At 28.2% G+C, this 25726-nt stretch overlaps 2 protein-coding genes across 4 annotated transcripts in view; one reads left to right on the top strand and one right to left on the bottom strand.

The window, feature by feature from the left end:
• LOC107438353 (vesicle-fusing ATPase 1) overlaps positions 1-3837 on the top strand; it is a 39400-nt gene extending 35563 nt beyond the window's left edge. Inside the window, exons 20-21 of the mRNA XM_016050634.4 lie at positions 446-497; positions 1340-3837. Coding sequence (XP_015906120.3) covers positions 446-497; positions 1340-1414 — 127 coding nt within the window. The 3' untranslated portion in view covers positions 1415-3837. The remainder of the gene's footprint in view (positions 1-445; positions 498-1339) is intronic.
• Positions 3838-7459: 3622 nt separating this feature from the next.
• On the bottom strand, positions 7460-23940 carry JMJD4 (jumonji domain containing 4). Of its 3 annotated transcripts, none has more exons than XM_016050635.4 (6): positions 23555-23940; positions 21823-21976; positions 13161-13283; positions 10586-10829; positions 10256-10399; positions 7460-7872 (listed from the first exon to the last, which is right to left on the bottom strand). In XM_016050635.4, the coding sequence occupies exons 1-6, from the start codon at positions 23805-23807 to the stop codon at positions 7645-7647; spliced, it is 1146 nt and encodes a 381-aa protein (XP_015906121.3). In that variant the 5' UTR covers positions 23808-23940; the 3' UTR covers positions 7460-7644. The 3 variants fall into 3 exon arrangements, with proteins under 3 accessions (XP_015906121.3, XP_087015904.1, XP_042899533.2); XM_087159778.1 differs by having other exon boundaries at positions 7460-9778; positions 23555-23929; XM_043043599.3 differs by lacking the exon at positions 10256-10399 and having other exon boundaries at positions 23555-23929.
• Positions 23941-25726: the final 1786 nt, after the last annotated feature.

Below are 25726 nucleotides of genomic sequence, written 5' to 3'. Positions count from 1 at the left end.
TTTATTCTGCTACCTTCTGTGGTTTCACTCTTTAGAATGTATAGTCAGCGTAAGACATTGCTTTGACAATTGGAATTAAGAACTGGAATAACTGTTTAGATATGTGGATAACAAAATGAAATTTTTAAATTTATTATATTCTGAAACTAACATATTGATTGTCATGCTTACATGATTTTTTGTTTGTTGATTACATGCATTTATATCACATGTTTTACTCTTAAATAATTGTGCATTCTGCTGATATGTATTAGTGTAATGATACGATAACAAATATCTGTATTATTTTTCTAATAATAGATTTCTTGTCTCTTCTGTATGTTCAGTGCATTATGTTTAACTGACTCTATATTTAAAACACTATGAAACTAAATATCTCCTTGTGCAGAATACATTTTGTTGTGGGGTACTTTAAACAACCTAAATTTTCTTTTCTTAATTTTAGGTTACGTGTGGGAATCAAAAAGTTGTTGGCTTATATTGACTTATCCCGACAAGTAAGTAATATTTGCTTTTTATTATTAATATTGATATGAATTCAAAATCGTCACCCCCTACAGAACCACTGTAGTTTTTAAGGAATTCAGACACATTTTACTAAAATCTGGTAAGATTTAAAAAAAAAAGGGTATTCTTCCCTTTTCATTTTAGGAAAGTTCAGCATATATCATACGCTAGCAAATTATTTTCCAGAATTCCCCAATTCAAGGACTGTCAAAAGCAATACAATATATAAGTATTCACTATTTTAAGTGATGCTTAATATATTATCTTGCAAGTGGGATTATGTGAATAGTTATCACTTGTCTATTTTTTGTGTGATTTATTAAAGTATCGTAGACTCGCATAACTATAGCATGTTCTACTGAAGACACTCATAATTTAAAATGTGTTGAGAGCTCTTGTCAAACGTTAGAAATTCTACATATAAATCAATTATCTGCATATCTGTAATCCTAAGTAATTTGCATGAAGCAATATTATCTCCAATTTACTTCAAAAGCTGTTTGAATGTTTGATAATTTAATATGTATGTTAAAGTTGGCAAAAACTGCAACTTCATGGTGGAAAACGGCAGCAAATATATATATATATATATATATATATATATATATATATATATATATATATATATATATATATATATATATATATATATATATATATCACTTAAGTTAAAATGTAAAAAAGATTCAAATCAACAAGCTATAATGCAAAAAAATTAGACGGAACCACCTTTTTATTTATTGAAATTTCTATTGATTATGCAGATAATAATCTATTAATTTGCATCTCTGTATGTTCTTTAATCTGTCTTTGCATCTATTTTTATTTTTAGACCGATCATGAGCACAGAGTTATGAAATTCTTATCTAAACTTGAAGATGAAGGATGTTTGAATGAAGCACTGTAAAGTATAGTCATTATTGAATCGTGAACTTTTACTGAAGTTGGCAATTGTTTTCATTTGAAATAATATGCTGTTTTGAACATTCCTTAAATTTTTTTGTGTTCAGTTATGTTTTAATTTATTACTTCAAGTTTGTGGATGTAATAATTTATTTTGTTAATATGTATAATTTTTGTATTTTATCATTGAGATTTAGGAATTGTTGGAATTTGTGCTCTAAAGTTTAACAATTTTAGAAAATTTAATATCAATGTTATTAGTCAAATAACAATTGTGATTAGTTAAAATATATCTATGTTGACATTGTTAAAACATCTGGTTAAAAATGTTTACCAATTTATCTTGTCTTCTGCTATGCAAGCGCAATATGTGATTAGAAAATTAACTAGGATAGAGTTAAATTTGCATTGTAGTATATGTGCATGAAATAACAATAAACCATTGACATTATCCTATTTTTTTACATGTTATACTATAAACTTTTTATTTGTCAAGTGAGTACTTAAAGTATGAAAAATATTTCCAGACATTTTTACTTGCAAATAATTTATTATTTATTTTATTCTATTGCGCAAATCCATTTCAAAACATCTTGTTAATTGTTATATGCATTTTAGGATTATGCATGATAGGTTATATGCATGATAAATATTTTTCTCTTCGATTAGCATTTTCCGTATTTGATTAATATTTTTATACCTATTTCTGTTTCTTTAAAGAGTCTGTTTGAAATAATAAAGTGAGTTGAAATATCATTCTAAAGTATTAAAATTATTCGTGTTTATGCTGCATAAATATTTTTTATTAAAAAGTCATATCTGCCATTGATAGTAAAAGTCTAGTGGCTATTTAGTTAGAGGTGAAATAATATGCTATTGAATGTTCTTTGTGAGATATTAGATAATTGACTTTAGATATGTTATTAATGGGTTAAAAATTCAATCGCATTATGGTTTTTTCATTATAACTAAGTATGGTAAAAAAATATCTCTATCCTCAGATTTGTAAATGTGTTAATATCATTCAGTATGGTGAATGGCTTAAAAGTGTTTTGTCCATTTAACTAATCCCAATGGACTACACAGATTTTATACTACTCATGTTCGATGAAAGTTAACTGCAAGATTAACTGTAGAATACATAGTCTACTTATACCATTAGAGTCTGTTGGAAAATATCCCTTTGGTACAGTCAATGGCAAATAATTAAATTTAATTCATTATAATGCAACATTTTTGTAAATGTGGAAGATTATGAGTTAAATAATTTTTTTAACAAAGAAAATTGAAGATTTTTATCAGTATTGTTATAAAAGTATTATTTAACACACATGTTACTATCAATATATGAAATTCCAGCAATCTATAGAATGCTTAACAATCTTAAACAAAGCATGAAATATGAAATAATGTTTTACTTTGAATAGTCATTATGTAGAATGCATAGGCAATGTATGAAATATCAATAATTTTATACTGTGGCAGAATTTCAGGCATTCTACACATTCATTGACTAGGTAACTCTTACCAACTGACTAAGCCCGATTTCATGCACTGATTGTAACATACATACATAAAATAAAATTGCAACATATATTTTGATAGACATCTGTTTGTATTAATTAAACTAAAACACACCGTCAGTGTCTCATGAGGTAAATATTGCTAAGCCACGCTCTATGTGTGCTGTCCATTTGCCAATACCTAGTAGTTTTTATTTCATACTTTTTTCCAACACCCAAATTAGAAAGTAAAAATAAGTCATCTTTTGCTAATTTTTACACCTGTGCTTGTTATGAGACATTAAATAAAAAAATCGCGTTATAATATTGAATAATAGTTATACACTGTTTTCATACTATATTTGTGCATTAAAGGTACCAATTTAATTTACAGTTTACATTTGTTACAGAATGAAACTGCCAATTCTGTTGTGAAAAATACATTTTCAGCAACAAATTTAATAGCTAGTATGTATGTTTCTCTTTTGTTTAGAATGTAAAGTCATTTTAAAAAACAAATTTGATATTTTTGTATAAAACACATACCTTCATTTCGCCAAAAGTTGTAATTGAAACAATGTTTTAGTTATCTAATAATTAGTATTTAATTAACTTACTTGGTTAAAAGTGTTTTATTAGTATAGTCAAAGTACAACGAATATCATAGAATATATTTAAAGTATATCTTCTATGTTACCACTGTCTGACAAATTAAATGTATAGCATGACATTTTTCAGTGTATAGATTTTTAGTTTTGATATATTGCTTGAATATGAAATACACTTCTTTAAATTGAATCTTTTGTATATTAGGTGAATTTTGATGTAACTAAATGCACAGTCCACCCTTGTTGATAAAGGAGTTGTTATATTACTATATTCATTTGTAAATTTTTAGAACAAATAAAATGTTTCACAAATTTAATGTGTGACTTTTTATTCATACAAAAAATAGGATTTTTTTTTTCATAATTGAATCAAACTTTCAGAATAACTTATCCACAATAGGTTAAGCGAAAAATAAATTTTAAATTAACAACAATAATATAATTGCTGTAAAAAGGACTTACAAGAAAAATTCTCTGCCCTGTACAAAAAAATTAAAATTCAGTTAAAATTTTTATTAGCATCAAAAAATTTTATTTTAAAAAACTAAATATTAATGGCATGCCTATTTCTGTGTGTAAACCTTAAACAAAGCAGTTTTGGACAAAAGAGTAAAACTCATACCTTTATTAGTTCCTGTCACAATCCTAGTAGTAGGTAATCAAATGAGATACCGTTGGGGGCATACTATAAATTATCTAAGTGGCACACCAATATTAAGCTTATATTTTTAAAAGGGTGCAAATTTCCATTTTAACGAATGAAATTCCTAATTTGTTGGAAATTAAAGCTTACAATTATTCTTACATATTGTAGTAAAGGAACATCAAAAGCGAGTCTAAAAAAGTTTCTTGAGGATTATAAATAACATATAGTAGTCAACTTTTTCTATTTTATAGGAAGATTTTACTTTCGTATTTTAAGTGTTAGCAAAATTTATATTTTGATATTTTAATTTGTGTTAAATAAATTTGATTTAAAATGTTTTCCCTCACCATTATATTGAATCAATTTCACCATTTATATAAATTTTCTAATAATCTTTGATATAGTGCTAACGAAATTTTATAGCGGCGATTTAGAAATTCAGTATGATTAGTGTGGTACACAACTGATAAGAATTTTTAAGTTTTATCTAGGGGTCATCAACCAGTGATGACATAACTTCAATAGGGCCCCGTGTATTAAAATAAAAATTGAGTATTAGATTTTAAGTTATTTAAAGCAATTATAAAACTAATAAAGCGTTTACATATATTTTTTAAAAAAAACTTTCCAAAAAAAAATATTGTTTTTCAACGGAGAGTAAGCGAGCTAGAGCCACTAATTCTGAGGGAGCACTATTTTAGACTGGTTTAAAGGATCTAGAGGAAATATGTCTAGGGAGCCAGTCCATCCCTGATCGGTACTTGAATCCACTCTCTTTTTATAGGTACTTGAACCACTATCATTTTAACAGTTTTCGAACCTGTTATTTTTTTATCAGCACTCGAACACAGAATCATTTGATCTTGTATCTAAGATTGAAGACACCCTGGACAGAAAGGAAATTGCTTTAGCCACTTTTCTTGATATACAGGTGCATTTGATAGTAGGGGAGAGTGGGGTCAATTGTAACATTTTTTACTTAACTATTTTTAACTAACAAAAAATCCAATATATTATTAGTATTAATTGACAGACGAGTAAAGTAGACTATCCTCTGATAGAAAAAAAAATAAATACCTGATTTTAAATATTATTATATTAGTTATTAACAATTTTTGACAGTCGTGCAGTTGTTACAATTGTCCCCACTTACGGGGTCAATTGTAACAGTTCATAAATTCAACTGAAACATAGTTAATTATACATATTATCATAGTTGTGATATATTTTTTTATTGATCAAAATAGTAGTGATATTTTAGGAGTAAAAATAATAATGAGCAGAAGCCTAAAGGGTTAAACTTCTAACTTTAAGGGGTAAAAAATTTTAATTTATGCTGTGAAAGGTGACAAATTAAATAACGCACATGCAACATAATATAAATGATATAGGAAACTATTGGTGGTTCTTAAAGAGTTAAGTAATGGTTTGTAAACATAAGATTATTTATTTTCAGCTGTTACAATCGTCCCTTTACTTATTGTTACAATTGTCCCCAAGACGCCATTTCAGCTTCATTTGTTAAAAACAATGCTAGTTAATTAGCAAAACTAATCTTTTTTTTATTGAAATGTTAATTAAAGTGTCCACTTACATATTCGGTTACTAATTTTTATTTGTTTAAACAAAATTACTTTGTTACAATATAATATTCTAATACCAAAAAAAGTACTTGCGTGGCGTGAAAATATCTTTTGTGATGTAACTCTTTCAAAAGTACATAAAAATGGTTGCCATCAGGGGTGTACATGTAGATTTATTAAATACACCTTGTGCGCCACCTAGGAACCAAATCTAGAACCCGACACTCGAAATTTTTGCTCTGTTACAATCGTACCCTGTTACAATTGACCCCACTCTCCCCTACTCTTCACATATCCATTCTTAAGGGTCCCGCAGTGGACTGATCGTAAAGACACGGTTTCCAGTAGAACACCAAAGTAAAGTATCACTGACCGTGGACAGTTAGCGGGTGGAGACCGAGGGTGCGCGGTATCGGTCCTCGGCAAACTTTTCTACCGTAAAGTGATTGACTTCGCACGCAGGTCGTCAGGCTACCAAAACAGGGGAGAAATCCTCTCTGCAGGGGATCAAAATTGCGACGGCATGTCTTCTGATCATCCTCAGGGATGTCTCCCAGACCGTCTCCAATAGCCAGTTGTACGGCGTAAATAAAGTACCTACCTACCAACCTAATGCCTTAAGGGACGCAGGGATTAACCATACCTTGCTTGCATGAACTGAGACGTTGCTCTCGGATAGTGTTATTCAAATGAATATCTACAATGAGACATTAAAAAAAAAAAAAGACTACTCGAGACTGTCCGCAAGGAGGTGTTTTATCACTATTACTTTGGAATCTGGTAGTAAATAGTTTAATAATTAAAACACCTAAAGGATTTAGGCTACTATACTCAAAGATATGCGGATGACATTGTCATATTCAGGCTCGGGAGAGTTTCACATAACTTGTCTGCTCGTGCAAAATGCTATGTCAGCAAATTGTGCATAGAAAGGAATCTGGATATAAATCCAATCTCGAACCATTCACTCGCAAAATTACCATAATGACTGCATACAGAATGAAGTTGCAAAATCAATGGTATGACAAGCCTACTGCTACAGGTCATGTGAGTACTACTAAGAAAATCCATCACAAACCCACCCTCTTTGAGCTCATTATCATTTTGTAAATAATCGAACACAATATTTTATCGGTACTGGGTACTCGAACTGATGAACTTTGATCAGTTTCCAAACCCTCTATCTTTTATTAGGTTATCGAACTCAGCTTTTATCAATACACAAACTCACTATCTATTTATTGGTGCCCATAGTGATACTCATTTTTTCGGTACTCAAACACACTATCATTTAATCAGTACTTGAACTCCCCATCTATTTATCTCCACTTGGATCAGTCTGTGTAGGGACCGAGAGTGTGCGGTATTGGTCCTCGTTAAACTGTTCAACCGTAAAGTGCTCGACTTCGCGTGCAGGTAGTCGGATTATCGAAGCGGAGGTGCCATCCCCTCTGCAAAGGTTCGAAATTATGATGGTATGTCTTCGGATCATCCTCAGGGATGTTTAGATGTCCTTTAAAAAAAGTTTTCCTTCCTTTAACTGTTTTTATCAGTATAGTAACAAAATTATTATATGTCTGTTTGTGACAAGTTTGCTTTCTTTATTTTATTCTTAGCTTCATTCATTGACAGCACTACGTTAACTCTTTATTTACATTGATGAAAACAAATTTTCAAAATGATTTAATTCTACAAAAAATGGATATGAAATAATGCAAACAATTAAAAGAACATTTATTTTTTCTTCCATACAGTTAGTTGATAGAAACATAAATGTTTTTGTTACTGTAACAAGCTTTTTTATGCATTTTTATATCTTAAATTCTTAGATTTCTAAAACAATATAAATGTAAATATATTATTTAAAAAATATTTCGTTTTCAAATTTTTTTTCTTCATAAATTTGTAAAAAACTTTGAAATGTCATCAATTAAAACACTGATATTATTTGATAAACCACCTGGTAATGAACAACTCAACATCTTTTCACAAACATTTTTTAATACTTGCATATCCTCTTGGAGTGTTGTTGTTTCTTTTTGACACTTAGCTAAAGCTACTCTTGACTCCAAAATGTTCAAAAATTTAAATAAGTTCATTCCATGATGTGCTTTTAATAAAATCTGTAAAGAGAAGAATAAAATTCAAATAAATTGCAATTAAAGTACAATAGACCTTTTTTTTAAACTTGAGCATGGGTAATCTAAATTATTGGGTGATTTGAAGTAACAATGTTTCTCTATAATTATCAATAAATCATAATGTTAAAATTTGTTTATTAATGTGAATATCTCTTATTTTCTTGGTTGATTTGAAGCGTGGCGCAGGGAATTTTTTTTTTTAAACGAAACATACAGTATAAACAAGTTAGAGGAGAAGATAACAATAGAAATGAAGGAAATAAAGGAGCATAAATGGCAAGTTAATTGCTCTATTACACAGCTTTCTTGCCATTCCCCACAATTTTAAATTAATTTCTTTTTGTTCATTCACTTTAACAAGTTTCAATTTTAATGTATCGATAATATTCCTGTGTATTTAATTTCATTCCAGGTTTATTCAATCTGTGTTCTTAAAGCAAGTTCTATTCACAATCTCTCCAATGGTATAATCATCATCGGTTATAATTTGAGTTTCTCTATTTTGAGTAATTATTTGGCTTTAAAATATTGGGTTGGAAAGAAAATAATTTTTGTTTTTTACTGTTAAAATGAAACTCAATTTGTTTATCAATAAAAACTGAACAGTCAAATTTTTATTCATACTGTTCAATGACGTTTTGCTATCTGTTTGGTAATTTCTTGATCTTTAACTCATAGAACTTAAGCAAAAAACTCAACCAAGAACGATTTGAAGTTATGCCGTTATTATTGAAATAACTATTTAAAAAGTTTTGTACACATTGAAAAAAAATGATAACCCAATGTTTGTTGCTGTGTATACATCATTTTCCATCCAAGCTCCAATAATTTCGATAATTCCTCTAAAGATATCAGCAGCTCCTTTGTGATATGCAATACCCCACATAGCCCTGACCTTGCTTCATTAAATTATAATTTATTTCGATGTTTACAAAACTTTTTAAATGCTAAATATTTGAGCAATAACGCTAACTTCAAATCATGCATGGTTGAATTTTTTACTGATAAGGACCACAAGATTTATGAGCATGAGCTGGTGAAATTACAAGAGAGACGGCAAAATGTCATCGTATAGAATGGAAGATATTTGATTGATAAAATTTCCTTTTTAGTACAGAAAAAATTAAGTTTTATTTCATGCTAAAAAACCAAAATTACTTCTTCTCAACCCAATATAACCTTTATTAACATGACTTCTTTCCAAGTCACAGTCAGAAAGAGATATTGCCATTTGGCATTGTTTTATTTTGCAAATTTCAAAGGTGGATGGCAATCTTTCTAGAAACCGTTAAAGATGACTTATGAATATTTTTCAAACCAAAGACTTTTAATTTTCCTTGCTATTTCAGAATGATATTAATTAATGAAAAAAAGCAATTTTCTCTGTCAATCGTTTGCTATTTTTCGTTGCATTAAAATCACACTTTTTAACAATGTTTCATATTTTATCAACTGTATAGAAAATTCATGGCTATTTATGGAACTTACTGACAAAACTCATAGTTTCCTTTATCCTCATGACCATAGTTTTTTTTAAAAAACACATAGATTCAGTTGAAACGGCAGGTATTTGCAAACATCGGTTACAGAGCTGGGATTGCTCTGGGCACGAAGTGATCACGTCCCAATGAGGCAGACCACTTCAAATCTCAGGGATGGCTTCATATACTGCTCATGGGTCCTATTAATCGCTGTCCGAACAAAAAAATATCCCCAGTGACTGATGGATAATGGGTTACAGTCTCTTTGCATTCAACAATTTAGATGTGGGGGTGGAGTCAATGTTTCATCTCCATACAACACAAATACTGGTATCACTCAAAAAGGTTTTATTGGAGGCGAATTAGCATCATTGCTTAACTCAGGAGCTCTATTGTCAATTGCAGGGCTGGAAGTCAAAAATATAGAAGTTAAGGACTAAATTGCATTCAAATTTAAGGACTCTCATTCTCCAATGGGAGCAATTTGTATGATACAGACTTATTCACAGATACACATTGGTAATAGTTTTAGTAGCACCAGCACTTGAGCAAAACATTAACATGATATTCTTTTTAAAAAATGCTACACAAAAATTTCTTTTCCTTTAATATAAAGAAAAAGGAGAGAAAATAGTTTAGATACGGAAAATCTTCAGCTAGTAGTAGAATACAAGGATTTTCCTGCTGGAAGCAGTAGAATATGATACACTGACGATTAGCGGGAGAGAAATAGCAGATTTATGTAAATTTCTCTAACAGGGAATGTTTTCATGACATCAAAATAAGGGTTATTGTAATTTAAGTAAAAAACTACAGTACAGAGAATGTGTAATGTCACTATTATGATGAACAGGTAATAGAAAAAAAAGGCATTTATAACAAACCTGATGCTGATCTTGCCAATCATCAAATTGTTTAAGATCAGAGAGTTCTTGTTCAACATCTAAAGAAGCTTTATAGAGGCAATGCCAAATGTAAAGAATGTTATAACTATTAAACCAATTGTGATTAATTGAAATAGTATCTTCCTAAAAATGTAAAAACATGAGTAATTAGAATTGTAGAAAATAAAATTAAAGTGTTATTTTTCTGCTAAGTTTGTATTAATTCAAGAAAAAACTAGTTTCTTTTTTGTACACTGACTTTACACAAAATACAATATTCAGTTTAAATTATGTTTTAATTTATGCACTTTAATTATTAATCAAACCTACCAAATTCCATACTTGATGGTACCAGCCACTAGGAACAAAAATAACTTCACCCGGTTCTTGTATGACATCAAAAAATGATACATTTTTTAAATTCATTATATCCGTTTCCTTCAGCATAAAGGGTATCTTTGAATTTTTTTGTAAAGAATTTTCTTCTCCAGGAGGAAATAAAAGCCATCTTTTTCTACCACAAATATTTGCAGACCAGCTGTAAGACCCATAAACATCAGCATGTAGTGGGGTCCTAAGTAAATTTGGAAATATATATATAGCTCATTTGTAAATAACAGTAATTAAGACCAAGGCAGGTAAAAATCAGAATTTTCTTTAAAAAATAGTTTTTAGTGTTATTATTATTATTATTTAAACCAGATCTTGTTAATGAAACTCAATATTATTTAACAAGAATACTACAACTATAAAATGCTTAATCTCTTTAACTAAAATTTATATTAAATTGATTGTACTAAAAATTGTGTATAACAAACCAGTGTTCCCCATAAGCATTTTTTGAAAACCCACTCTGCTTGCCCTTTGACCCCAATAAATGCACCATCTTTGTCTTTTTTGTAAAAATAAGCACTATCCCTAGAAAACACTGCTTTTTTATTAATATTCCATTTTGAAACAATTAAATCACTGTTCAAATAATAATTACATGCTGATAAAATTATCTGTGATTGTAGGTTTCATTCTAATTACTATTACAGATATTCACTTTGTTTAGATTATTCTCAACTGGTTAAATTTTTATAAGTATTCAAGGGGGGAGGCATCATTAATAAATTTTTTAAGTAATTTTAAATTTTCAAACCATTTAAAAAAAAAACTTTTTTTTATTCACTTTTATCCTTTAAATGTTTAATGTTTTCTCATAATTTTCAGTTTAAATTATAGAAAAAAGCTTTCCAGTTGTTTATAAATTAATCCTTTTCTGTTAGTTAATTTTTTTGAAGAAAAAAAATATGCACAAAGATTGCCTTTTAGCATGCCTTAAATTATTTTTATAAACTACAAATTTTTCCCTTATTCTGATAATGAGTAGGGTTCACACCAGCAATGAAACTTTAGTGGTCCAAAAAATTAATACGTTCAACAAACTTGAGAAAAAACAAACTTTACTATTAGATAACTCATGTTATCACATCATGTGTGTCATCATGTTAACACACATCAAAATTTAAAAATTGTCATCTATAACACCCTCAAACTAATAAAGTTCATTAGCCTAAAATGATTAAAGATTATAGTACCTAGTTATTAAAAAAATTAGGTGTAAAAAAGCTAAAATAATATTAGTAAATAGATTCAATATAGAGATTAAAATTCTGAGAGAAAATAAATAAATTATGGAAATAGAGAAAGTAAGAACTAACAAAATATTTCATGAAAAATTAATTATCCAAAAAATTATAAAATTTCAAATTAAGTAAATTCTAAAAGAGAAAAAGATATTATTTAAATCAATGAACAATTTTACTGCCAATATATGAATGCAAAACACAGCACAACATGCAAATATTAAAATTTTTATAACTCTCTTTCTGTTGTTCCATTTGAATACCGTGCATTTGAATCCCATTTCACACATAGAACAATAAAAATTGGAACAGAATTTTTTTTTAAACATATGCAGTTTGATGCAAAAAACTATTTTTCATTACTATTTTGTAAATTCCAAACATATTTAAAGACGACAAATTGAGAGAGATAATTACTTTTTAAAAGATACACATAAAATAGTAAAAGAGGGTAATTTTAAAATTGTTGAGGATAAAATTCAGCTATTACAGAATATTACACATTTTGATAAATTATTAGTTTTAAGGGAGTGCCCTTTTAAAACTCTAAGTGCCATTTTCAGAGAGGAAGCGCCACACACTTTTTTTATTAATAGGGAGAACTCTGACAAACTATTTACTGAACAAATGAAATCAAAGTTACTTTTATTCAAACTTAATACTCTCATTAATTCTACACTCAGAAAGCCAATTTGTCAGTTAGAAATCAAACAGCAGGTCAGAAAACTCATCTCAATTACTTTTGGCAGAGCAATTATAATTAAAAGTAGACTTACTTTTAATATTTAGGTACTCCCACTACGTATTTAATAAGTTTGATTTTTTTAAAATTTAATTAAATATTAATCTAATTGGATACATTTATTTTCTTATGGAACAAAAACAATTTTGCATCAAAACTACAATTTAAAATTTTTACTTCATTCTGATCAACCGTTAGTCTTTGGTTTATTCTTTTTATTTTGAGTATCATCAAGACATTTTCTATTTTACAAGATATAGCTCGAAGTGAAATTATTACACATGTATATAAATGCAAAGAACATATTAATTGCAATATATTAAAGGGGGGAAATAAATAACAGTATTATCTAGTTAAAAAAAAATTTAATAAAGTGAAGCCAACCATGAATAAGACGTGATCTTTTTGTAATTAATACAAATTTAAAAGTTATGATGAACAAATTATAAATTTGTTTCTTTTTGTTTTATAAGAAAGCAAAGGAACAGATTTCTTTATCATAAATTTTAAATAACTTGATTTTAATACAAACCATGTTCCTTTTGGTCCCATATACACAAATTTAAAGTCATCATCTTCATTTTCACAGAATTCATTTAACCAATCATCACAAAAGTAAAATGGTGTCACATAGGCTTTGTAGTTTGGATATGCTCTAAAATGAAAGTTATAATAATAATATAAGAATTCAGTATATATATATAAAATATAAATTTGTACTATAAAATAACATCTTGCAAAATTTTCATTATTACTAATATTGTGATCAATGTCCTCTGCAAATCCTTTATGTCGCAATAAAGTAGACATTTGACAAAACTTACAACCTAGCAAAAGCGAACTATACTTTTATAAAAGAATAAAGGATTCAAAAGATTAATAACAACAAGAGAGGATTTCTTTTTACACAGTGTGATACACAATTAAATTAAAACTGAGCAACCACTGAGTCATTTATTAATTTTATTAACAAACAATAAATACTACAAAAATTCATTTTTATGAGCGATTACAATTACAGAAATATTTAAAAATATTTGTAATAGTTTGCGGGGTCTAAATAAAATATAAATACTACTCTGAAATGAGTTTTATCGATTTATATGTAATACATATATATTTATACTAATTGAATACCTGTTCTTTGTACACGAAAAAAAAGAAAATAATTAATAAATCAGTACTGAATGAAATCGCGCACTAAATTGATAGTCATATACCAACACAATTAATAAAATGAAAATAATCCTTTTTTTAGTTATTATTATTTGTTGCCCTTCGGGTGGCTTTGCATTATTAGAATAACCAAAAAAAGTTTTTAGAAGTTCATGCCATCAAAATAAAAGTTAAACATAAACAGTATCATTTGGCAAAATGCTGTTGTTTGAAGCCAACTAATGATAGCCAAAAATTTTCTTAATTAAGCAATTTTCTTCAGCACTTATCATTTCGAGGGGCTAAAACCTGTTTTCCTAGTATTTATAATTAAACTGCAAAACATTGAAGCAGTTTTAATAAGTACCAATTTTCAATTACACTTTTACTTTTTACTGGTGTATTTGGTACTATAAAATACTGTGCGAATTACCATAATACCAGCAGTGCCTCTTATCAAAATTAATTAAGCATCATTAACGGCAATAATAGCACGATGACTAGTTACGTTTCTCCTAAATGAATTTGTGCCATTTGTCCATTAATTTTGCTTTATTGTAAAATGGTTATTTTCAATTTAAATTAGTACTTATTACCATAATTAACTAAGCACTGTATTAAAAAATAGTATGCATATGTCCCACTTTATAAAAATTTTAAGACTGAACTTATTTTTTGACGAATTAACATGGTCTAGCATTATTTAGCAGAATTTTTCAGAAATTTATATCTCACTCTGGATGAAAATGTCCTACATATTATATCAATGAATTGATTACTATTTCTAAAACGATACATTTATTTTCGTTATTTAACCGTTTTTATAGCAAACAAAACAAAAACAATAGCTATGCTAACCTATCTTTTTACACTAATCTCTGAATTAAACCAAATTTTTTTTCTTGGAGCTATTCATATCACAACTTGTTTTTTGCTTCAGCATTATTAACTTATATCCTATTTTAATAAATTTTATTTTTTAAAAAATGATCTTATACTTTTTTATTAATCTGGCAGAAAAAAATAGTTAATTTTTTTAAAGGAAAAAAGAAAAATTACTTCTTTTTTAAAAAACTTAATTTCCAAAACAAATAAATATCAATTGGGGGATGGTTTTCAGCTCACTGATCTTTTCTCAAGACTGATTTCAGCCCTCAGGACTGAAAAGTAGCACCCCTGAGCATCGCAATTTTTCACTTTTTTCTCAAATGTACAATTTTTTTCATAATTTTTTTTAGTACATAGCTTAGTTTTTTTGGTTTCGATTAGTATCCAATAAAAAATCAATCTATCATTATTTGCGTCAATAATAGTATGAAAATTTTTTACGGCTCACCTAAGTTAATAAATACCATTTTTCTGTTTAGTAAATTTTTTTTATTTCAATTATTACCTAATACTAAAATTAATTGAGCATTATAGGTGTCCATAGTAGATTGGAAATTTTTATGTTTCTTCTGAATGAATTAATACCATTTCTCCAATATTTTTGTTTTTCCATACAAACTTGTTTTCAATTAATTTTCGGTTATTTAGTTTTATTGAAACATGCTATAAAGGCATAACTATAGACAGTGTTCTCCCTAAGCATCTTTTGAAGTGCAGAGACTGCCTTGCTTGCTCTCTGCCCCCCCCCCTTTTTTTTTTAAATAAGCCACCAACCCTTAAAAACACTGCCTTTTTATGTAGATTCCATTTTGAAAAAAAATTAATTCACTGTTTAAATAATAACTACACATTGGGAAAATTACCTGCGTTTATAAGTTTAATTCTGATTACTATTATAAATATTTACTTAGTTAATTCTTTATTGTTTAAACTTTCATAAGTATCTTTTTTTGGGTGAGTAAGGGGTTATTAATAAATATTTTAAATTATTTTGAAACTATTTTTTAAATAAATACCTTTTTAAAAATAAAAAAAATTTGCCTTTAAATGTTAATTTTCTCATAACTTTCAGTTCAAATTATAGAAAAAGAGCTTTCAAGCTGTTTATCAACTAATAATTTTTTGTGGGTTTACTTTTTTTGAAGAAAAAAAAAACATGCACAGAGATTGCCTTATAGCATGCCCAATATTTTTATAAACTATAAATTTTTCTCATATTTTGATAATGAGAGAGAATTACTTTTTCAAATATACTCTCATAAAATAGTATGAGAGGGTAATTAAAAAATTGGTGTGGATAAAATTCAGTTATTAGAAATTTTGATCTGTTCCAGGGAGATACCCTGGAACAGATCTATAGCCTGGAACATGTCTATAGCAGATCTATAACCTGGAACATGTCTGTAGCAGAGTTCTCCCTGGAACAGGGAGAACTCTTCTATACACAGGTAGTTTCAGTTAACTAACAAAATGCTATTATGGTTACTTAGTTTGCCTATACTACCTCAATCAAATTAATTAATTAGTTTATCTGACTTAATGAAAAAAAATTGTATATTAAAGAACATGCTTTTTTTTATAAAATAGAGCTATAAGGTGGGAAACATTTCTAACGTTATCTTTAAAATACCTGAAAAAACATAATTGTCCATAATTTAATTTAAAACAATGGCTAACGCTTAACCAATGAAAAAACTCCATTTTCATATGTGCAAACACATGAGCTAACTGAAAATTTAACACAAATTTTAGGATCAGAAGCTAAATTTGCCCTTTGCAATCAAGTTTCAGACCAAGTGGTCCTGAAGTTATAAGAGGGACATATTCACACACAAAATATTCATTTTACTATTATAGATGTATGTGTAATAAAAATCAAAATACAAAGCTTTTATGAAATTCTGATCCAAGACAAAATGCTGAAAAAGTATCTAAAAATGTTACAATGAAAAAAGGCTGTTTTTCTAAAGCTTTTTATCAGATTTTATTGGGGTAAAAAAACACCAAAAATTGCAACATTAATTCTTCTGAAACATTTATTACATGCATATTTATTACATTTGTTTCCATCAATGCAGGCAGGCATCGTGAAATTCTTATTCAATAAAAAAATCTGTAATGACAATTCTGTATCACCCAAAACTGATAAAACTAGCTATATAAAATACAACAAATTGACAAAAAGTAGGATAACTGATTCGACGATGTGGGTTTTCAGTTAAATATTTTTTATGTAGATTTCTTAGTGTATCAAGAAGTCTCTTTTGCTTCTTTATCTTTTTTCTTGTGACACATTCCTTTTTACCTGAGCACAATCTGGATACATCATCAGATTCAAAAAAAGCAACAAAGCTTTCTGAAGTTTCATAAGTTATGTAATTTTCATTAAATTTTGATTTTACTGATTCTTTATGTTTTCTATATTTCAGAAATTGCTTTGAAAAGCACAATGCTCTGTACTTTTTCAGAATTTTTCCACTCAAAAGTCTATGAAATAACTTTTTTTCTCTGTGAGTCTTTGCTAAAGTTTTAAAATTAATTCCTACTTGCAAACATAGAGCTTCACTAAACACCAACTGCTAGCGAACTGATAGTGATACTCTTTCCTTGCCCAGAAATTTATTTACACGACCTCTTGGTGTCATTCTGTTTTGGTCTTGATTCTTAATTCTATATAATTGCTTTTTGTAACGATCAGCTCGAGTTTTTTGAACAAATACCTACTTCATGTTCAAGTTCATTTATCAGTTTTTTCAAATTTGCTCTATTTCTTGCACGTAACTTTATAAATCTAATTTTTCTTGAACTTAGATTATTATGCTCAGAAATTCTTAATGTGTTTTGTTCACTGGAAGGTCCTGGAACATTATTATTCAATGATGGCACTTTTACATTTTTACTGGATTCTGTAAGAGCTTGTTTTCTCAATCTGTAGTTCCAGGAGTTTTTCTTCCATTGTTTCCTTTTCACCCTTAAATTACGACTAGTCATTTGGGAGGCAGATTTCACTTGTCCTTTTTCCTTTTTTTTCAGGTATTTAATTTGCTCTTTCTGTTTTAAAATTAAAGAGGAATCTGGATTTGACTTCATTTGTTCTCTTCTTTTTTGGTCGTATTCTTTTTTCTTCAAACGAGCTTCTTCTTTTGTCTTTCCCATAGTTAAGCTATCTGGAAAATAGATTCTAATATTTATTAGATTGTTCTTAAAACTGGCATTCTGTATTTATTAATATGCCTAAACTAATTAATTCAAGATCATAATTATATTAAAACTGCTGTTTATTTCATACTGAGTAGAACTCACGAATAAATTTAAATTTGACGTTTAAATAAAATTCATCAAATGATAAAATTAATATTGTAAGTTCTCCAACAAAAGCTAAAACATATGATTTTAATAGAAATTAATCAGGTTAGAAATTAATTATAGAATAGAAATTAATTTTTTCATTCAAAAATATTTTTAGGAACATGATAACTTCATCAGGTAATATTATATTTTAAATAAAGTTAAATTAAGAATGGGTTAGACTTAAGAATTAGACTTAATACAATGTATTCTGTAATTTTTTATTCTATTTTTACTAAAAAAAAGAAAAAACCAAGAACAAAAAAAAAATTTAATAATATACTCATCTTGAATCATTCCCTCACTTTAGCATCATTCCCTCATTTTATACATTAGTGAGGGAATGACAAGTGTAATAAAATTTAAAAATAACAGTTAGGCCTAATTGATTTCGCATACAATCACATTCATACAAGAAAGAAACATATAATTATCGACTTTCTCGATGAAGTTGTATTCTATTTTACTTTAAAAAACGGCATGAGGAAATGACAAATATAAAAAATTTTACCTGGTTTGATTCATTTAAATTTATTCCACAGCAAAGCTTTTTTAAGTTGAAGATGGAAACATACTGCAATTTTGTTCTAGATGCCAGTTGTTAACTGCTAAAGCTTTTAGCAAGATATTTTTATTCTAAGAAGATTGCAGGGGATAAGAACATTGTTGTGAGGGAATGATGTGAAACACTAGGGACAAAGTTTAAAATAGTGCTGTGGTAATATTTTTATCAGAAATTAAATTTAAAATTGATTTTCTGAATTCTATATCTCAATATTCTGAAATAAAAAACATGAATTTGTAAATTTTTTTATTTTATTTCAGAAACAATTTTTTCTTTTTTTAAATCAACAGTGGGGACATGTGAGGGAATGACATATTGGTTTATTTTAATTACCTAAAATAAATCAAAAATAAAAATTCATAATTTTATTTCTTTGTTAGCCTGTATTCTGAAGGACATTTCCCCAGAATTTTTTTTTCTTCATAAGTTGCAAAACAAACATAAAATATACTGGCGAGATGAAACTGACTATTTTTGTGAGAATGACCCATATAATTTATTTAAAACTTTAGAAAAAAATAAATAACTAGATAAACTTCAAGCCCTACACCTGAAAGAAATTTTGTTATTAAGTGTAATCAGTTTTGTGTCTTGTTATTAAGTGAGCCAGTGGCGTACACAGAACTTTTTTAAGGGGGGTGTTCATAATTTTCTGGAACTACTAAAACAAATTCGAGTATGTAATAAAGACAGCTTAAAGACAGCTAGACAATTTTGACTTTTTATTTAGACAACATGGTTTAGTTAAATTTTTGCGGTCAGTGTGCGGGTGGGTGACCACTTGGATCAGTCTGCGTAGGGACAGAGGGTGTGCGGTATTGGTCCTCATTAAACTGTGCTACCGTAAAGTGCTCGACTTCTCGCGCAGGTCGTCAGGCTACCGAAGAGGGGTGCCATCCCCTCCGCAGAGGATCAAAATTGTGATGGCATGTCTTCGGATCATCCTCCGGGATGTTTCCCAGACCGTCGCCAATAGCCCATTGCGCAGCTCTAGTGCGATATAAATTAACAACAACAATTAGTTACATTTTGATTTGATTTTTTAAATTTAAGAACATAATGTAATATCTTCTGAAAAAAGTCATATGGGTGGGAAGTAACACTTTGAGGGCCACTTTCACATTCATCAGATTTTGTTATTCTAGAAACGTTTTCTTCAACAGAAGTATCCCATTTCCTTACAACAGAAAAACTTACATTGGTACTAGATGCTGTCACCTCACTAATTTCAGGTCGTGATTTTTTCTCAAAGTAATTAAAAATTGTTAAATTCTTGCGTTTTGACATCCTAAAGATCCAAGAACAGCACATATATATATATATATATATATTGGCGCAGAAATATCCGCGATGTTACGATCTCAAAGTTTCGAGCTGGAATGAATAACTTCAACGAGCACAGTATCACCAATGGTATTGTTACTGATTTCTTCACTAGTCGAAATAGTGGCGACGACGGGTTCGACGATTGAATGAACTTTTTGTTAAGACAAAACAGATTTAGCGACAAGCTGCAGAGATAACTCTAAGTCCGACTAACTAACTCCACTAACTAACTATTCAAGTTTTATCAGAATACCTATCCAGCAGGGTTGGCAAGATTTTGCCGCAGGTGGAAAAAACCATGGTAAATACCGGTAAAAACCGTCCTGGCAAAAATAGGTTTTTGCCAAGCAAATTGGCAAAAAGTGGCAAAAACCTATATTTTCCAAGATGAGAGGACAAAAACACATTTTTGATACAAAATTACTCCTAAAATTGAAATATATACTAAAAAATATAAGTAATTACAAAAAAATTAACAAAATTATTATTCCATAATTAAATCATAATGTAATAATATATCATTTTAGTAGTTTAAAACATTATTGATTGGAAAATTTGTGATTATTCTCTTTTTTCCAGTGAAATGAACTTATTTTAAATTAATAAAACTATAATTTAAAGCATAAAATATCTATCAACATGTGTAGTTAATTGTACAAATAATAATTTTTTATAATAAATAATAATAATATTATACAAATAATATTTATTTATTTATAAAAAAACATTTAATAAGGATTCTAAAATGAAAAGAGGTCAAAAACTTCCAATCTTTTAAAAATTATTACCCTTATATTAATTATTAATATGTTAAAAATAATTTTTTCCTGTAATATATCCAAATTATTATTCCTTATGATTGATTTAAATTTGTTTCAAGTATTTTGTAATAATATTTAATCAGCAATTTAGATAATTTGGTTTTTGCCGGTTTTTACCAGTTTTTGCCGGTTTTTACCAGGTTTTTGCCACTGTCCTGGCAAAAACCCCTTTTTGCCGGCAAAAACTCCAACCCTGCTATCCAGTGTTGGATATCTGCTCTTTCATCGCAATAGAAAAATAAATTGAAGGATGGGAAGGGGGTTGCTGCGTTAACAGTAAGTTAAATCTCAGAATGTACAATAGTTGAAAATCATAATTCTAGTCTGGGTTAAACATAACAATAAAATCGCAATTTGATACATAATAATAGAAACAATTGAAGATAAAAGAAAAGTAAATTATTTACACTATTCTAGGATTCCAGAATCATCGCGTAAAGAACTCGCGAATGCCAGCCAGTCTCGAAAACTATCAAGACTGGCAGGACAGAAAGGAACCAGTCCGTAACATTATCACGTGAATTTGGCTTCAAAAGTACAACCCTATTATAGTAAATGTGTTTTCAGTATTCTGAGAAATACCGTAAGAAAAAAAAGTAGGCATAAGGCAAATAAAAATATATAGTCTTAAAAAATAATAGCCCGCATAATTTCTATGAAAATTTTCATTTTTGCCATTTTGTCTGAGCTCAAGGGGGGTGCTTAAACCCCTAAACCCCTCCCTTGCGTACGCCACTGAAGTGAGCTATCAGCATTTTATAATTTTGCTAAAGCTTAGCTTCTTTGCTAAAGAGTCAATTCAAACCCCAAACCCATTCATACATAGAATTGATAAATAGACTTGAATCAACTTTTATTTTTCATGAAGAGAATTCATTCTTCATAAATCAACTAATTATCAGAAACACATGATCATAGATCGCAAAATTTAATCATTATTTTGTGTAGCAAAAAATCACATAGCTTAAAATATTTCTTTGAAAAATAATAAAATTTTTCACAACTAATAAACATAACATAGGAACACGTGAATTTAAAATTAAATTTTTATCTGATAAAAGTAGATTAAAGTAAAAGAAAAGTATACACACCTATTAAAATGCCAGTCTTTCAAATAATACATCTTATCACCCATTTTTACTTCAGTATTGAAGTATTCTTTAATGTATGCTTTAAACAACATCTCTTTTCTTTCACAGAAGTCTTCTCGATCATCACAAATTACCACTGGTACAACTGAAGAACCTTTAATTTAGTTTGATTAAAAACATTATGGAATTAGTAAACTTTTACTGTAATTAAAATATTAATTTATTACATTTATGTTTATAATTAACATGTTTAGTTAGATTAACATGCATAGATTAATGTGCCCCTTAAGTCTTTAAACTAATAGATTTTTTATAAAAATTTTAATGAATATAAAACTAATAAATAGGTCTTAATAGAAAATATGTTTCTTTAATAGCCCTCTGATGTGTTTATTAAAAATATCGGAACAAAATGAAATTAATTTTGCACCAAAGAATAGTTTTGGAACATAGTGAAACAAAGATTACATCACTAAAAATAATACTTTTTAATCATATTTTATTTATATTTACAAGTTTAACAAGATTTTTGATTCTAAAAAAATTAAATTTTACATTCTCATGTGGGAGAATATTTCATATTTTAGGACTAATATTAAAAAGTATTCAAATCAAAAAACTATAAAAAAGACATGGAGACAGTACTAGTATATCAAGTACTTATTACCACTATGCCTATAACCAATAAACCTGAAACCACAATTAAGAATTAATCGCTTTGTTAATAAATTAGTAATTTTTGACACCCTAGGCACTTTCCTGAAATGGAGAAGTACTTCATTTTTCTTTTCAGACATGCATTCAGTATGTCAGCAAGGAATAACTGTAAAAATTTTCATATTTTCAAAGCTATTTATTTGAAATACTTATAAAAGTTAAATTAAATGGTAGAGGAAATTTTGTTACTGATACCTGTTTGAGTCAACTACAATCCCTAAATTAATCTTAAACTAGTGAAAAGTTAAATAAATACATAGGTGTTTGCCGAGGAGGGTATGAACTATACACTTCAAATTGTATCCCTTCTGTGATATTTTTTCCTTTTTGTTTTTCATTGCGAATATGGCTAAATTTTAGTGTCAATACCAACACACAACTCTTACCACATTATTTTTATTTCCTTTGTACAAATAGAATAATAACGATTAAAAACTTGAGTAACATTTTTACATGAGTGATGATATATTCAGAACCATAAATACAATTTTTGAATTTCATAAGCAGATTCTAAACTCAACCAATCATTCTCCTCTACATTATATTCATCCTTAGTTGCTTTACTATCTTAATACCATAATTGGTAATTTGGCAAAATGCATGCAAATATTAGAATCTTACCAAAACTTATTAATACAATTTTACAAATGTTTTTAGTGCTTTCAAATTTTTTTAAAGTTCTTTATTACTCAATAACATTATTTAATAATTAGTCAGGGGATATTTCTGTATCATGATCTGTTCTGCCAACTACAATCGCCAAGGTACCAAATAGATTTTAAACTTGCAAATTTAAAAAAAAAAACATGTAGATGCTTGCCCGGGGGTGGCTACGAGTTATACCTTTCGAATTGGTCCCTTTCTCTGATGTTTTTCTTAGTTTCCTGAGGGTCACTGCCCGGAAGTTTCCAAGATTTGGCGATTATTCTGCCACAGATCACGATACGGAAATCTACCCCAGACACGATTGATTACAATATGCTTGTAAATAACAGACAATGAAAAGCACACGAACCGAATTCTTGAATTAGAAAATCCAAATCTGGTTTTCCATCAGCTTTTAACCATTTATTCCGGCTGACCCAATTATCAGTCAAATCTGAAGTAAAAATACAAGGTTTGTTTGAAATCATATGATTTCTAAGGAAGTATTCATAGGTTTCCCCAGATAAGCGATCAATAGTTTTAATTTCATGACACCAATTCTTTCTAAATGATATATCCAAATCTATTCTCAATTCATCCCTTTTATCAAATAATGAAAACATTACATAAACAAGGCATTTTACAAATAATTAATAAAAATATTTTAATTAAGAAGCTCGAAACACAGATTAAAGACTGTAGAAAGGGGCTATTTTCAAATTTTCATTTCCGACAACTTATGAAAGGTTTTAGCTGTCTATTTCTGCTCATTTCAGGATTGGTTTGGATTAGTTAGTAGTAGTTATAGGGGTCTCTATCTTTTAAGGAATTGGTAACTAATTTTAAACCATAGTTTCTACTACAGAATGGCAACAAGGAGATGATAACGTCGGATCAATGGGCTTTTCGCACTGTGATTGGCTGTTGAGTATCACTCATGGTTGCAAGAATTCGGGAAGTTATCGCGTATATTGTGAATTAAAATAAAAATTTCAATAATTTTGTGCACGCCTGTCTGTGTTCTCGCGTAATCTCGTACTTGGTGTGATGAAACAATTGGTTCATTGATGGATTGTGTTTACATTTATTTCGTAAACAGCCACTGGAAAAGAGGAGATTTGTGTTTAAAAAAGAAATTAGGCGAAAATGTTTTCGAATTTTTAGATATTTATAAATGTAACAATAAAAATGAATGTTTTCTTTGCTATGTTTATTATTTGTTTTTAAATAAAATTATGTCATTTTGATATTAAGAGTATGTTAACGGGTGTTCTTAAACACTTTTAAATTAAGTATTCTCTTTTAAAAGCTTAGCTGCAATATTTATATAATTTTCTTACATTCTGTTGTAAGGAAAAGAAAATTCGGATCTAAATTAAAAGAATAATTATGCCATGTAATGTCTAATCATCCTATGCATATTTCCTAACATTTGTACTTAATTATTAAGCATTGTAATTGTAACATAAAAAATAATTCTGCAGTAAAGTTCAAATTGATGTTTAAGTGTTTATATATTATGTTTATTCGACACTCAAAGTGTTTCTACTTATAACATTTTATAAATGAATTTGTAACGAGCAGTTTTAATAAAATAAAATTATGGCTAGTTAATAAAACTATGGCAAGAGTTAAAAATTATCGATAAAATTTTTATGTGGTTATCAATTATTCTATATTTATTTGGAAGTAATGAAAAGTAATAATATATTTGTGAATCTAAGCACATCATAATAAACAATAATATTGAAATGATTAAAATTCTGTGGAAATAACAATAATATTGGAAATGAAAAAAATTCATGTTACATGAAATTTATTTTCGAATAGTTGACTACTTACTTTTATGATGATAGATTAGATTTTTGATTACATATTTACTGCTGTGTATTAGGAGTTAGGTCAAATGTGCATCAAGTGGCTAGTATAAAAATGTTGCTTTTTTTAAACTTACCACTGCCTTATTAGAAAAACAACTTTGTAACAATCAAATAATAAATATATAAAAATCTATATTTGAAGCATATAAGAGTAAAAATTTTTATTTTTTGATTTAGAAACTATCAATCAAAAAGATCCTTTAAAGTTTGAATTATATTTATATAATAAGTAGAAGGAAAATATTAGCAAAGGAAAAATTTCATAATGAGTCATTCCACAACAGATCAATCACTTTTGAACTGACCCCCCTACTATTTTAATGAAATTTGGTGGAACATGCACACATGATAAAGTAAACAATTCGAACAGTTTTTAATTTGAAATTTGTCCAAGTTATAAACACTTGAAAAAATAAAATTTTCATTGAAAAAAACACTAACTTGCATGCATATAAATAACTGCAACTTTTTTTTTTTTACTTAAAAAAAGTTACTTTAAGAACTTTACTTTATAAGTTACTTTTTTTTTACTTTAGAAGAAAGTAAATGGTGTTTAAGAAAAGATTTGAAACACCATTGCAATAGACCTTTCATTTGATACCTTATATGACTTTCTGAGGCTAGGTCAACTTTCAAAGCAACCTGATTAGGCCTTTGACCTG

The sequence above is a fragment of the Parasteatoda tepidariorum genome, chromosome 3 (genome assembly GCF_982258835.1).
Source record: "Parasteatoda tepidariorum strain Cologne lab strain chromosome 3, Ptep-v5.0, whole genome shotgun sequence".
In the NCBI taxonomy this organism is placed as follows: domain Eukaryota; kingdom Metazoa; phylum Arthropoda; class Arachnida; order Araneae; family Theridiidae; genus Parasteatoda; species Parasteatoda tepidariorum.
This window is presented reverse-complemented; position numbering and strand designations above follow the sequence as displayed.

What these genes read in the sequence shown, in the direction of transcription:
- JMJD4 (XM_016050635.4), bottom strand. Translation starts at nt 23,807, where the DNA reads ATGTTTTCATTATTTGATAAAAGGGATGAATTGAGAATAGATTTGGAT. An exon ending in TTTTCTAATTCAAGAATTCG is followed by an intron (nt 21,977 to 23,554) that starts GTTCGTGTGCTT and finishes ACTAAATTAAAG; the next exon opens with GTTCTTCAGTTGTACCAGTG. An exon ending in ATTGGCAAGATCAGCATCAG is followed by an intron (nt 7,873 to 10,255) that starts GTTTGTTATAAA and finishes TTCTCTTTACAG; the next exon opens with ATTTTATTAAAAGCACATCA.